This window comes from Condylura cristata, unplaced genomic scaffold (assembly GCF_000260355.1).
Source record: "Condylura cristata isolate star-nosed mole 26May11 unplaced genomic scaffold, ConCri1.0 scaffold00023, whole genome shotgun sequence".
In the NCBI taxonomy this organism is placed as follows: domain Eukaryota; kingdom Metazoa; phylum Chordata; class Mammalia; order Eulipotyphla; family Talpidae; genus Condylura; species Condylura cristata.
Window position 1 is genome coordinate 23690858 of NW_004567124.1, and position 15794 is coordinate 23706651.

The 15794-nt window shown below is 40.1% G+C and overlaps 2 protein-coding genes across 2 annotated transcripts; one reads left to right on the forward strand and one right to left on the reverse strand.

Annotated features, from left to right (window-relative positions):
* Nucleotides 1-1398: 1398 nt before the first annotated feature.
* Nucleotides 1399-13019, forward strand: MFAP1 (microfibrillar-associated protein 1). The gene is made up of 9 exons (XM_004687854.2): nucleotides 1399-1657; nucleotides 4520-4739; nucleotides 7133-7262; nucleotides 7535-7722; nucleotides 8110-8218; nucleotides 8344-8504; nucleotides 9453-9612; nucleotides 11539-11628; nucleotides 11712-13019. The coding sequence occupies exons 1-9, from the start codon at nucleotides 1579-1581 to the stop codon at nucleotides 11892-11894; spliced, it is 1320 nt and encodes a 439-aa protein (XP_004687911.1). The 5' UTR covers nucleotides 1399-1578; the 3' UTR covers nucleotides 11895-13019.
* A 208-nt stretch (nucleotides 13020-13227) lies between these two features.
* HYPK (huntingtin interacting protein K) lies at nucleotides 13228-15154 on the reverse strand. Its single transcript, XM_004687855.2, has 4 exons — nucleotides 14966-15154; nucleotides 14581-14636; nucleotides 14196-14247; nucleotides 13228-14057 (listed from the first exon to the last, which is right to left on the reverse strand). The coding sequence occupies exons 1-4, from the start codon at nucleotides 15125-15127 to the stop codon at nucleotides 13962-13964; spliced, it is 366 nt and encodes a 121-aa protein (XP_004687912.1). The 5' UTR covers nucleotides 15128-15154; the 3' UTR covers nucleotides 13228-13961.
* Nucleotides 15155-15794: the final 640 nt, after the last annotated feature.

Genomic DNA, 15794 nt, shown 5'->3' on the forward strand with positions numbered 1-15794 from the left:
TACCAAGACAAAGTGATAGACAAAAAGGAACTTTGGAAGTGGGATTTTATTCATATGCTTCTGATGCCCATTTCATGTAAAGACAATCCAAATACCCTGAAATTCTTCCATAGTCTCTTAACTAAGACCTTCATTATTCTTATGTCATGAACAAGATGATGGCTGAAACAAGCTATGAAAAAAGTAATGAATTCTGCTTACCCCTGGATGCCTCTGCCAGAGTGTCAGTCACATCACAACATCTGACTTCACTCAGATGTTGAACAAATTGGGGATTAAGTATGACTGTTTTGACTTGTCCATTATTTATTGACGGTAATAAAAAGAGACTTGCTTCAGGATTTTTAAATATTTTTTATTTTTACATATTTATGTGTACAAGAACTGGGGTGTAGGCCAGAGTGTCAGGGTGTGAGGTTTCACCAGAGACAAAATGGAGAGCTGAAGAGCCAGACATACTGAGATGCACTGCTAAGGGGAGCAGCAGGGAGGATGGGAGAAGTCTGCTGCTCCATGTGGGCTAGACCCCTGGCCAGGGATGGAATTTATGTTGCAGTGGCTGGCAAAAGCTTGATAATGCTTGACTTAACCTGTTGCCCACCAGGGAGGCCCTGCTTCGGGACTTTTTACAGAAACCTGCAGCTTTACCACAGCATCAGCCCCTGATCTCAAAACAGAAATCACGAAAGATCTACAACAGCCAAAATTCAGTGTAAGCAAAGAGGGAAAGATTCTTTTTAATGAGTCTTTGTTTCACAGTGGTCAAAGCATAAATATCAATCCATGAGTGTATTAAAAAATGTGTAAACAATCATGATCATTTATTAAAATTACAATTATACCCTATAACAAGCACTGCCTTTTACATATGAAATTTTAAAACCTCTAAGATGCTGTTGGACTACCATTAGAATCATATGTGATCCTTCTAGTCTTATCCCATCCCTGCTCTAGGTAAAGAGATCACTTGCAAAGTAAGGTAGATAAATTGGACAAATGAGGTTACTAGTTTGACTAGCTGATTGACAATAAATTCCTTTCCATGTATTAACTGCTGAAATTTCCTAGAATACTTGTAAAGTGTCACTATGGTTTCTTCAAATACCCATATATGATTATCGGTTTTGAAAAATAAACATCGAATTCTGAACGTTCAATACTCTATACAAATAGCCTATCTCCTCAATTTACTATTTCTAGCTATCCTATTTCCCTAATCTTCAAGCCAAACTAACAGGATACCTTTAATTCCTCGCCTTAACAGAACACAAATTAGGAAATTCCCCGCCACAGGCGTTTTCCAACGAAAGCGAGGTATAGAACTGGAGAACCGCCCATGAGCATGCGCAGTAACATGAACTCGCTGTTCTCGCGGAAGGTACCGAGACGTCCTCCACAATCCCACAATCCTCTGGCTGCATATATCCGGTTTCTCTAGCTCAGTTGTAGGTGGTGTTTCCATCAGTTGCGTACCCATATCCTGTGGCCGTAGGTATAGGAGAGTTTCCTTCTGTTCACGTTTTCGGGGTTCATCTTTGAAGTCAGTCAAGTTCGGGAGTCACTTCGTCAGCCGTGAAAATGTCGGTACCAAGCGCACTCATGAAACAACCGCCCATTCAATCTACGGCTGGGGCCGTCCCAGTTCGCAATGAAAAAGGTACTGTGCTGAACCGTTTTCCAGTTGGATCTTACCTTGGCATACCTCTTTCCTTGGCATACTCCAAACCGGTCCCGGGTGGACCACCCAACCGAGCCGATCTTTAAGACCCTGCCGCCTATTTCTTAGGCTTTCTCTGTCAAACTCCTATCCGGTTGCCTAGGGAAGAAAATCTCATGTTTAGCTTGTTCCTGTAGCCTATCTGCCCTCGTCTTCTTAATCGCTCTTCTCCCCTTGGCCTCCATCAGTTCCTCAGACTAATATGTTAAGTGAATGTTTCTAACGGGTGTTGCGTGGGATACAGTTCCTTTTGCTATCCCTAGCACTGTTTATGCTTTTAACTCATTAGTAATTTTTCTATCCGATCATAAACTCGTAAACCTCTTTGAAGCAAGAATCATGTTTTACTAAGTTTTTTACTCCATTCAACTTTCGCAGTGACTGTATTTAATTGAAAGCAGAGATGTGCAAGACAGTGCCCCTAATACTAAGAAGCTTATGTTGTAATAGATGTGAGACATGCAAAAAGAGGCACATTTGGGCCCTCTCTGGTGGTGCAGCTGGTTAAAGCACAGCACTAAGAAGCTAAAGCCACTTCATCATAAGTTTGATCCCCGCCGGGGAGGTGATCCACATGGCACAGCAGACCTCTCTTGACCCTCTGCTGCTCCCCTCAGCAGTGTACTTGTCAGCCGGGCTGTTCTGCACCCCACTCTGTCTCTGGTGAATTCTCTCACCGCCTCTGCACCTCTGGCCTGTACCCCAGCTCTGTATGCATAAGTACATCTTTTTTTTAAAAAAAGAGGCACATTGAAGCAGTGAACGGTTTTTCATACATATCATATAGGTGTCATACATATCATATAGGTGATATAAAGCAAGCGTTGTAGGAGGACAGACACAGAAGAATAATCTCTTCTGATGTTGGTAATCAAAGAAAGTTTGAAGAAGATGGCATTTAAATTGATCGTAAAGGATGGGTAGGATTTCAATGATAGAAGAAGGAACACTGTACCTGTTGGGAGAGTTTGACTAAACAGTTTTTCTGGAATAATTTTGAATAATACCAGTTGTTTTTGTTTTTTAAATATACTGTACCATTTCTCAAGCTCTTTTGCCTTTTTTCCCCCAATTCATCATGACATCTGAGAATTATACTTTGGATGCCGAGAGATCTAATTCACTCATTTTAACTTCTGAATTCCACTGTATAATTAAACCACAGTTTATTCCCTACTGAGGGTCAACAATTGTTTTTCTCCTATACAGGCATAGTTTCCTGGTCATGTAGTTTTCAGGATTCTATTCAAGTACTGCAATTGTCGTTTGTTTTAAAGAATAATTTATTTATGTGTAAGCCAGAGGTGCGGTAGGGAGGGGGATGATGAGAGAATTCACTAGAGTGGGGAGCAGAACAGGCAGATCTACTGAAATACATGCCAAGAGGAGCAGCAGGAGAGACTGGAGAGGTCTGCTGTGCCATTGTGGGTCAGCTCCTTGGCTGGAGACTCAACTTATGCTGCAGTGGCTGCTGAACGCTTCATAGTGCTGACATTTAACTCCTGGTGCCACCAGGGAGGCCCCCCACTATTTTGGTTTGGTTTGGTTTTCTTTTTTTTTTTTTCCAAAAGAATACTTATAATTTTCTGTCATGAAATACGATGTTTGATGTATTAAGGGTCATGTGACTTTAATCATAAAAATTTTTCCTTTTTCTCCCATTGATTTTCTAAGATAAAAGTCATCATTGTCCTTAGCTAAAGACTATTGCTGATGATGGCTTAGAATTTGACATTACTGTTTTTGTATCTGTGCAAAATTACCTAGTTTTCCTTTGAACTGTACAGTTTGGTTGTCAGAGTTGTACTCATTGTACAAAATTTATTTTAAATTTTTTTCTGTTGACTGGAGTTGCTAGTATTGGTAAAAGAGTTTTGGTAACACATAAACTAAAAGGAGGTAGAAATAGATAAGATTGAGTTAGGTAGTAATCTTATAAATGCTGCCATCGAAATACCTAGAGGAACTAAAAGAATGAGCAGCATCTTCACTTTATGCTCCCATGTAAGTCACATTACGGTTTTCTGGGCACTGTTTCAGATACTCACTTGAGGGTATAGTTGCGGTGAATAGCATGAATTTGTAATGGAGAGTATTTTGAGACACTTTTTCTGTGTCTGCTCCCTGTCATTCCACTTCATCTTACCCAAGCTAGGCCTCATCATCTTCAGTGTTGTTATTTACAGGAATGCTTTTCCATGACTTGACTTTTGTAAGAAAACATCATTTGATAGATGGCTGGTTAGTGGCTGTCTTCTGATTGGATTCTTTTGTTTGTTTTTCCAGTTCAGTAATGGTCATTGATTTTTAAAATTAAAAAAGAACATAGGAAACAATTGGGCGCTATATATTAGATAGTATTTTTAAATCAATGTCAACTTTTTTTGTATGTTCATCAGTTATATATAACAATATTAATCTATCCACCCCCTTTCTGTTCTTTTAAGAGTTTATTTTTGTTTTGTTCATTTTTTTTTTCATTTATCTTCCACATGTGAATAAAATCATATGGTACTTATCTGACTTATTTCATTTAGCATAATACCCTCTAGATCCAGTATTCCTTTCTGTGTCTGGGTATGTATCCGTGTGTGTATAGCTTTGTCCATTCATCCGTTGATGGGCACTGTATCTTGGCTATTGAAAAAGGTGCTGCAGTAAACATGGAGTACACATATTTCTTCAAAATAGCACTTTCATGTTGTTTGGGTTCTTGTTTGCCAGAAATACTGGCTCTACCTGTAAAGACCAAGGGTTGAAGGAGAGAGATGCTACTGAAACAATGTTACCTTTCTTACCCAGGTGAGATTTCCATGGAGAAAGTGAAGGTAAAACGTTATGTGTCCGGAAAGAGGCCAGACTATGCTCCAATGGAATCCTCAGATGAGGAAGATGAAGAATTTCAGTTCATTAAGAAAGCCAAAGAACAAGAAGCAGAGCCTGAGGAACAGGAGGAGGATTCATCTAGTGACCCTCGACTGCGGCGTTTGCAGAACCGTATTAGTGAAGATGTGGAAGAGAGGTAATGACTACGCTGGTCCTGAACCCCTACATGTTAATTAATATGAACAACTGTAATTTTTATTTATATTTTTTGCAGGTTTTTTTATTTATTTTATAACAGTTTTTACATCATTTTGTACATTTTTTTCCCCATCTCAATTGTAATCCCCATGGGTTTCCCATCACCAAGTCACCAATGTGCCATCACCGTAATCCCGTGCACTTCCCTCCCCACCCCCCCATTTTTGATCCCATTCCCCACTCCACCCCCGCAAAATGTCTCTGGTATATGGTTGTTCATTATTTTTGTTATTTTCTCGCCTGGTCCATTATACTCCTGCTATGAGTGAAACCATCCGGTATTTTTCTTTCTCTTTCTGGCTTATCTCACTAAGCATGATCTTTACCAGCTCCATCCAAGTTGCTGCAAAAGACATGTTTCTCTTTTTTGGTTGCTGAGTAATATTCCATTGTATATATGTACCACATCTTTTTAATCCAGTCATCTACTTTTGGGCATTTGAGCTGCTTCCATGTTTTTCCAATTGTAAATAAATCAGCAATAAACATGGGGGTGCAGGTATCTTTTTCAATCAGTCTTTTTATGTCTTTTGGGTAGATACCTAGGAGTGGGATTGCTGGGTCGTAGGGAAGCTCCATGTTTAGCAGTTTGAGGAACCTCCAAATAGTTTTCCATAGTGGTTGTACTGTGACTGTAATTTTTTAAACAGTCATTACTCGGTGGCTGTCATGATTCCACATTTTACTAATTCTTGTAATCCACACAATAACCTTATGAGGTAGACACTACTGTCTTCTTTTATAGATGAAGAAACTGAGGCACAAAAGGATTAGGAAAATGTTACAACCACAATTGCACAAACAGGGGCCCTCCCTGGTGGTACAAGGGGTTAAGGCACTATGAAGCTATCTGCAGCCACTGCAGCACAGGTTTTAGCTCCCTCTAGGGAGGTAACCCACACGGTACAGCTGGCCTCTTTTGGCCCATCCACTGTTCCCCTCAGCACTGTATTTCAGTGCATCTGCCAGTTCTGCTCCCCACTATGTCTCTGGTGAGTCCTCTCACCCCCCGCACTGTTGGCCTATACCCCAGTTTTTGTATACATGAATAAAAAAATACAACCCTTTTAAAAATAATTTTTAAATTAAAAAAAAAACAAAACTGCACAACCAGTAAGTGGCAGCCAGTAAACAGCAGTTACATATGGCCCATAGGCCTAATTAATTAATTGGAGGAATACCAAACACAGATTTTTGGTTTACTTATTTAGGGGAATCTTTTTAGCACAAATATATTTTATAAAATTTGAAGAGCTGATTTCATCTAGTCAGGATTTCTAAAGCCTAATGAGGAGGACAACACTAATGTAGTAGGAAAAAGGCCTCTTAAATAGTCTCATGTAAATTGGAATCTACCAATGAGAGATTTGTTGTGTGTGTTGTGTTGAGGTATTACATTACAGAGTAAACCAGAGGTACCAAACTTGCACAGTTCATATTCTCAGAAATTTTTCTTTATTTTTTTTTAAAAGAATTATTAATTTATGCATACAGGACTGGGGTACAGGCCAGAGGTGCAGTGCGTGGGGCTGTGAGAACATTCACCAGAGACAGAGTGGGGAGCAGAACAGGCAGATCGACAAAGTACACTGCTGAGGGGAGCAGTGGGTGAGACAGGAGAGGGGTGCTGAGCCATTTGGGTCATTCCCCTGGCCAGTTAGAATTCATGCTGAGGCAGCAGTGGCTAGCTTCTGAATGCTGTGCCAAGGAGGGCCCTGTCTCAGAAATTTTTTCACAGAACTCCGTGGCCCAAACAATTCTGTTTATTTTGTTAAGTAGTTAGGTCTAAATAATTCTAAAAGCATTTATGTCCTAACAACTTAGCCATAAAGGAAAATTTTTTTTATTATCTAACAGAAGTTACATACTAGCTGGATTTGTGTGCCTCTTGGACACTGACAGCTTTCCAAACCTTGGAATCTGATTGGCACTGTAACTCTCATTTCTATTTCTGTATTGACTTTCATGCAGTATATGCTTTTCATCACAGCCACCAAAAACTGTTTCACAAAGACATATTATTTCAAGAAAACAGTGTGATGCAGTATTGCAACTGTAAACTACCCTGAGCTTAAAAAATATATAACAGTGCAACTTGAGTTTGTTGTATAGACCCATGATGCCTCAGCATACGTTGTATGTTTTAGTTTCAACTTGCAATGATACTCTTTAAGTTTCTTTTAATCTGCACTTCAGTTTCCCTATCTCACGACTTCAGTATGTAATAAAAGCAAACACAATGTTAGGGTGCTCTATCACAAAGGAAATGTGATTGATCCACCTTCAATTTTGTGACCTTGGTTGTTAACACTTAGAGATACTCTTTTGCAGATTGGCTCGACATCGGAAAATAGTGGAGCCTGAAGTGGTAGGAGAAAGTGATTCAGAAGTAGAAGGAGATGCTTGGCGCATGGAACGAGAAGACAGTAGTGAAGAGGAAGAGGAAGAAATTGATGATGAGGTATAATATAGGAGAATGGGAAGCTCTTTCTGGCCATAAGAAAGAGTTGAGGCCTGTCCTCCTTTGTTGAGGCCTCAAAGGCAGAAGATGGTTGCTTTTGGCAGAACTCTGATCCAAATGTTCCCTGTTTGGGGGGGATAGAGTTGAAAGTAGAACGGTGCTGAATTGTTTTTCCTCATATCAGAGTTTGTTGAGCTCGAGCAAGGGGCAATAAAAGTCCATCTTGGAGCACAGGCAACTTAGCTAACTGACTGGAATATGCAATTTGATAGGAAATAGAGCGGCGCCGTGGCATGATGCGTCAGCGAGCACAGGAAAGAAAAAATGAAGAAATGGAAGTCATGGAGGTAGAAGATGAAGGACATTCTGGGGAGGAGTCAGAATCAGAATCTGAGTATGAAGAGTACACAGACAGTGAAGATGAGATGGAGCCTCGCCTTAAGCCGGTCTTCATTAGGAAGTAAGTATTCAGGGCCTCCCTGGTAGCACAAGTGTCCTGGCTCTGCAGAATATTTTCTGAGGACTATCCTGGTGTGAACAGAGCCTGAGCTTGTTTTCACATCTCCCTTTCCAGCTAAAGAGCACATGTCTGCCCTAAGTCTTAGATTATTTTAAGCACAAAATTAAGTTTGAAAAGCTATTTACAATCCAACAGATTCATTGCTGTCCAGTTTTCAAAGATAAATGGAATTTCCATTTGCTGAAGATCTAGAAGACTCTCGTTTTTGGCTCTTTGCAAATATAGAGCCAAAGATTATTTGGCTTTGTCTGATTTGAAGACTGAGTTAGGGAAATGAAGAGCTCTACTCTAAGGGCTTGGGCAGTTAACACTATCTCACTGCTGCAGAAAGGACCGAGTAACAGTTCAAGAACGCGAGGCTGAAGCACTGAAACAGAAGGAGCTGGAACAGGAGGCAAAACGCATGGCTGAGGAGAGGCGCAAATATACGCTAAAGGTATTGGGGAGAGGCTGAAGACTGAGTGCAAGGAGTAGCCTTCTTAGGGTTGTCTGATTAAAAATAAGAAAGTCAAAAAAAAAAAAAATAAGGAAGTCAATGGTTGAATTATTCTCCTTATCCAGATTGTAGAAGAAGAGACCAAAAAAGAGCTGGAGGAAAACAAACGGTCCCTGGCTGCACTAGATGCACTGAATACTGATGATGAAAATGATGAGGAGGAGTATGAGGCATGGAAGGTTCGAGAGCTGAAAAGAATCAAGAGGGACAGAGAAGATAGAGAAGCGTGAGTAATTGGTTGGGCTTAGAGTTAGGATCGCTAGTGGTTAGGGCCGCTAATAGAATAGCTCTGAGACTCAATACTTCTGTGTGAGTTCCATTTTAGTTCCTGCAAATGGATGAGTTTCCCATAATTAAAATAATGGGAAATAAAGAATATGTTGTGGCTTATAGCAACAAAAATACTTCATTGAAAATGTTTCTTCATGAAAAACTAACATTCTCTTTAGTTTCCTATTAAACACATAAAAGTTACTTACTGTTACCAGTTATCTACTTAGGCTAACAACCCAACCCAAAATTAAGTGCCATGAAACAATTGATTATTTCCGTTTTGGAGAGCCACTAAGTGCTTCTGCTGATTTTACCTGGGTTATCTTGTGCAGTTCCGTCTAGTAGAATTGACTGGACTAGACTATTCAGAATGGCTTCACTTACATATCTGGTCATTTTGCTGACTATCGGCTAGGATGCCTCACTGCTTCACTAAGTGTAATCACTCCTTACATAATAGTCTCAGCAGCATTCCAAGAAGACAAAACTGGAAGTTGTCAAGGTCTTTGAGGCTCACATATTATTTCTTCAAAGAGGCATGCATAATAGCAAGGCATGCATTGTGGCATTTAAATAATTTACCAGCAGAGTCTCAGTTGTTTTTAATTTACTCTGATGTTGTTAAATCTCAGATATTTTAGGAAAGAGGGAATTCTTAGTGTTGCAAAATCAAGCATTGGTAGTGTGTCTGAACCTCTGAAAGACTAGAATCCATTTTTAGAAGCATGCAGTATCTTATCTGCATGTACAATAAGGACCGCCTCACCTTTCTATTTATTGAGCTCCCAGTCTTGATTCCTAATAGCAATAACTAGAAATAAAGAAGGGGAACAGTACTTGAAAAGTAAAAAAAGTGCATTTTTTTAAGCTAACAATACTAATAGCATTGTCCATTGGACAGGCTTGAGAAAGAGAAAGCTGAAATTGAGCGCATGCGAAACCTCACTGAGGAAGAAAGGCGAGCTGAGCTTCGAGCAAATGGCAAAGTCATTACAAACAAAGCTGTTAAGGGCAAATATAAGTTCTTACAGAAATATTATCACCGTGGTGCCTTCTTCATGGTAAGATATAAAATTGGAATGGGAAAGTTTGGGTAGTAGCAATAATTCAGAAGTTTAAATTCTTTCTCCCACCAAAGAATAGACTAGTCCTATGATACTAATTTTACTTGCCAGTGTTCCAACTTTATTATTTGCTATTCTTTCTGAAGAATATAAATCCAATAAAGAAAAGCATTGACAGTGGAACTTTAGAACTAACAGCAACTGCTCTCTATTCTGGCCCCAGTTCTCAGAAAGAGCAAATGTAATAGAATTGAAGAACGCTAAGAATGATCTATATAGCTATTAGTCTAATTATGTCCCCAAATCACTTAAATATCATTCATAGCCAAGTAAAAAATTTTGATTGTGAAAACCAAGCTCAAGCTTTCTAGGTACTCAAAATGTGGGTGGCAGAAGTTCAATTCTGAGCTTACAGAAGCTAATGAATTATTTCCTGTTGGTATCAAAAACTAGTTTTTTCAAATGCTGTTTATCAAATCCTAAATGTCCCCAATCTGTTAATTCCACTACAGAGACTGATAAAATTAAAAACCTCAGTAGAGGATTCCTTTTTCCTCTCCAAAGAGTTTGAGTCTATCTGATGAACATGAAAGGTTTGTTTTAGTTTTCCAGTTTATGTAATTTTCTAGATTAGAGACAATGGCGATGAAGTTAAAGTCATCAAGTACGAATGCTTAAGTGTTTCATCAGCTATAATAACCAGACTTCTTAAAAGAGCAGTGATTGCTGACTAAGATAAATAAGGCAAGATTTATGTGAAACTCTTGGTTCAGGTATCAAGTCTTCTCATATAGATAAAGAAAGTGAAGTAGAAATGGCTTCCCAAAATCAGTGACGGGTTCTTCGGCTAGAACAAGGAGAAAATTCGTTTTTACAAAGACTGTTTAACTATCCTGACTTTAAACTGCTTTCTATAGCTGAAGGGAAAAGAATATCTTTTTAAAATGTGTTTAAACAGCTCAACACTTCTGTGAAGCTTTTCTTAACCAAGAAGTGCTGTTTTAATTTCTTGGGCATATGTTTCTAATATGTATCATAATATTGTGGTATTACAGATTTTTGAAACCATTTTCTATTATTTTACTAATAACCTTTCAAGCATTTACTCTGTAAAGAACATTACCATTTAGTAATGCTAGATGGCTTGTAATCTGTACTCTCAAAAAGCTTATAACACAAAAATGAAACTAAAGCAGATACATAACTTCCAAAGAGTAATAGTACTGTGGGACATGTGAAGAGGGAGATATAATTGGTAGACTATTGAAAAGAATGCCATTAAAGAAGGTAACATTTAAGATGTTTAGGACTTTCTGATACTCAGTGTAAGAATACACTGAGGTTGAAGTAATAGGAGTGGAGGCAGAAAATATTATCTATAAAGGGAAGTTGCAAGGACAGGTAAATTAAAAGTCTACAGTAGTTGAGCTCTACTACTCAGAGAAGTTGTATTTAGTTAAGAGAACCACTGGCAGTTTTAAGTTTTATCTTGTAAACATTAATCTAGTGGCATTATATGAGACTGAGGGGGAGAACTGAAAGAATCCAAGAGTTGAGGATGTATAAGATACAGCTAATTGACAGTGCATGGATTTCAAGTATTATAACCAGGAAGAATAATTTGGAAAAGTTGTGAAAATGGGGGGCAGAGGGGAATGTGAACCAAAAAATAAAAATTTCAGGACGGAGCTATGTAGAGTGAAATCATGTAAGTGAAAGAATGGGTTGCATGCAGAGAATACAACTTCAGAAAATACCTCTTTAGGAAAGAGAAACACAACACAAAGAAAAAGGAATATCAACTAGGTGAAGTTCTTAAAGGTCTTCTTTCCTCTTTTTTTGTATTCCTTGTAGTCAAGGTTAATTTGTAGTTTGAATATATGGAAAATAAAGCTACAAGACTGATTTATGATTCTTCTACAGGATGAGGATGAAGAAGTTTACAAGAGAGATTTCAGCGCACCTACCCTGGAAGATCATTTCAATAAAACCATTCTTCCAAAAGTCATGCAGGTATGCGGATATTAATAACATGGGAGGGGGTAAAAAACTGTATTAAGGGCTGAGATGTGAGTCACGGTCTGTCATTTTTTCAGGTCAAGAACTTTGGGCGTTCTGGTCGTACCAAATACACCCACCTTGTGGATCAAGATACCACCTCCTTTGACTCAGCATGGGGCCAAGAGAGTGCACAGAACACAAAGTTCTTTAAACAGAAGGCAGCTGGAGTACGAGATGTATTTGAACGGCCATCTGCCAAGAAGCGGAAAACTACTTAAAAGTTCAACTTATTTAATTCTTCTAGCTGTGGGACACACGGGGAGGCCTCAGCATCTGATCCTTGATTTGCTTTTTCCGTGATTTGCAAGGCCCTTGTATCCAGCCTCTTGGACCTACTGCCATACTCGTGACACTGGGTATCCAGTCTTTGAGTGTGCTTTGTGAGGTTTGGACTCATGCTGAGAAACCCACAGAAAAGCACTGTCCAGGTAGGAATAGAGGATCCCCACTTAAAACTATTTTCAAGAAATCTTAGGTTTCATCATTTCTCTGGCTTCCCAAATATGGGACTGTTCCAAGTTTCTTTTTCCAACCCATTAGTTTGGGTGAGAAACATGGGCAATAAGTGGACAATACATTACCGCTACCTTATAGGAAATCTAACTCATTGAAACCTGTTTTACATTTTTGGTGGGAGTCAATTTTTCTAAGTAAACATACTTTTTGACCCATTTGTATGCAAAAGAAATATAGCAAAAAGTTTTTTAGTATGACACTGGAAGTAAAATATGCAGGCTAAGCATCAACCTTTTAACAAAAAGACAGCAGTAACTGTAAGGTGGCAGCTATTTCACACTTTGATCAACTTAATTAATCAAACCAACTTAGATATAGGCTGTGTCCTAAGTAGCACCGAGATTTATTGAGAAAATGCCTATCTAGGTGTTTCTACACTATAAACTGCTGTATATGGAAAAACTGACCCACAAAAGAGGCACTCCAAGTACCTACTAGTCTTTCTTCTCAGCATACATCAAAGGCATAGTCTCTCCTTGTTGCAGTGTAGTAGCATCATGCTATTTTTAAATTCAGTTTTCCATATGCTGTTTACTGTGTAACTACCAGGCACCAGAGGAGTTATAGTGAGTAACAGCCAATAGGGAAATTATTTCTATATAAAAATAAGGTTGCCTTTTCACATCCTTGAAATGCCCCGTTGAGAAAATCATTCATAAACCCTTAGGTATCCTAGGAAATACCAATTTCAAAAGGCCTGTAAGGTAATAAACACATAAAGGTGAACATAATTCATTGCTATGTGGGGGGGTGAGGGGGGGTACAATCGAAGAATTATCTTAGAGCTAAAATGATAAAATCTTAAGTTGCCATAAATGTCCACTCAGAGTTTCATATTCATCATTTCATTAATTTTTTTTAAAGATTTTTGTTTTATTTATGCATACAAGAACTAGGGTGTAGGCCAGAAGTGTGGGGAGGGGATTCATCAGAGACAGTGGGGAGCAAAACAGACAGACCTACTGAAACACACTGTAGAGGGGAGCAGTGAGTGAGATAGGGGAGGTCTGCTGCACCATGTGGGTTAGTTAGCTCCCTAGCCAGGGATCAAATTCATTGGAGCGGCCAGTGACAGCTGGATAGTGCTGAGGCTTTAACCCCTGTACCACTAGAGGCCCAGTTGTTCAGTTCTCACAACTTAATCAGGAACATCATTTTATAGCTGAAAAGGCACTCAGCAAATACCATGTGGCTAAATTTAATTTTAAAGTACAGTTGTCTTTTCTCTAGGATAGGAAATGGAATAGAAGGTATACTTGGAGTTCAGAATTCAATATTTCATAAATTCAAGATCTTTCATAGATTAATGCTATATAAGACCTAACCTTTGATATTTTCCATTGTTCTATATTCTCACCTCCATTACTTAAATTCCAACTCAAAAATGACTTGCAAATGAGCTTAATGACTTAAATCTGTAGTGGATCCCAGGCAGGCACTGACCTTTAGGCTGTTCAGAAACTATCACGGTGACACACCGTGGGGATATATTAACTGCCAAGATTCCAAATGTACCTTAGATACTTTTGAGATCTAGACTGAATAAGCCTGGCCTCCCAACTAGCATCTGCATGATGTGCTCTTTTCTGTGCCCCTTCATTAAGGGTTTGAGGGGGAAGGGAGAGATTCACTTAAATTCTATTTTACTCCAACACATAAATTTCCCACAAAATACACACAGTGCACTTGATCTGAGATGATAAAACTGCAAAAATAAAAGGACAAAACTTTATTGAAATAAGTTAATCCAGTGGGTAAGTCAGCACAAATCAGTTGGTTAGGGCAATGAGAGCCTCTACCACATTGCCCATGTGTTCCCTCAGGCTTCGTTCTGCTGCTGCTCTTGAGATCTCCATCTCTGTCATCTGTAGGAAAAGAATTAAGGATGCCACTACTTAAGTTTTCTCCTTGGTAGTAACGTGTCACCAAAACATTCTACTTACTTCAAGAAACCCAAATTAAGCAAAGTAATTTCTACTTATACATTAGATGTTATTACTCACTATTAGCTCCAGATCTTCCTTCTTGATGGTGACTTTCGCCAGTTCCTTCTCCCTGCAAATTTTTATTTACATTGGTCCTCATTCACTACTTCCATCATAAACTCCAGGAAGAATCATTCCCAGCTGTGCCTGGGAAATTAAGGGATGCTAACAAGCATGGTTAAGTGAAAATACACAATGATTCCCCCCACACCTAATATTCTGTTACTTCTGGAGTCCTAACATCAGGCAGGTGTATTTTACTCCACCATCAAAGGAATAAAATAAGATCTGCAGTAGTTGGTGATAAAATCGAACTGTACAAAGGCTTAAAAATGACTTTTTATTATATAAAAGAAGGGGGGAGGAAGAGGATTGGTAGGGCCGGCTGAGACCTGGGGCTTACCGCTCTTGTTTGGCTTTCTGCTCCCGGGACCGTCTATCTCCAATCACGGACATAGCCTATATGAAAAACAGACCTAGTTATTGCTATGCTACTCACACCTACCAATCTAAAATGCCAAAAGCGGGAAAGTCGTGTAATGACGAGGAATGTGCCAGGAACCGCGGCCTAAGTTTAATTCAATTTTGTGCACCTGAGATCTACTTTAAAATCAACCTCCACCGAACTCCTTTATGCAAGCGGTGAGCTCCAGCGACAGCTGTTTCCCTCCAGCCGCCTCCCGCCATCTGGGTCGGGACCCCAACTGGTGTGAGGGGTTCCAATTACAGCCTCAGAACCCCTCACTGCCTGTTTTCAGTCCCCCTAGACATGCTCCCGCCAACCTCACCGTCTCCAGATTGGAACTCTGGATCTCTTTCTCTTCTGCATAGTCGGTGACTCGCTCCAGGTCCGCCGCACCACTGTCATGCTTCCGTGGCTTCTCTGGAGGTCGCTCCGGACCGCTGGTCTCGGTTTCCAACTCCAGCTCCACGTCCCCTTCGGTCGCCATATCGATCCAACGCGCCGAAGCACAGGCCCCACCCCACCCCACCACGACTTCCGGCACTGCTACGCAACTTCCGCCCAGAGGGGAGGAGGAGGAAGGACCGACCGCGGGCCACACCTTCGTTATATTTTGGTTCTGGAAGCTTCAAAGAAGGAACCATTGCCGCTCACACTTACTTTGGGCATGTGCATTGTTGTTCTGTGCAAGGACCCCTCTAGATCCGACCCTCAGCACCCCAGACCTTCGCAGCCAGCTTCCTGCCCTCCACTTCTACATACCGACACTGTCCCCCAGTAGGAATTCTGTTCGACTAGGGTGGGTCAAGTCTAATACTAAACCAATTAGGGATGTTAATCCACAGGAGGCCAATGATGCAAATGCTTTCTAAACCGGGAAGCATGCTCCAGTGGCTAGATAGCTCTGAGGGAAAAGTGGTTTTGCAGGACATTTGCATTTACCACTTCCTGGAGTTTGGTGTACTTTCCCAGTTCTGCTAAAAGTGGGTGACCAGCCCCAGGAGAGTGGCTGTCCAATGGGCTGACAGAAGAAACCTGCTACTTTCTCATCAGCCTTCCATCTGGTGAATTTGGGCCTAATCCCTGTGACAAAGGTGGTAGGTGCAAAGTTCATTACAGGCCCAGCATCTCCCTCCCCTTTGCACAGCAATGCA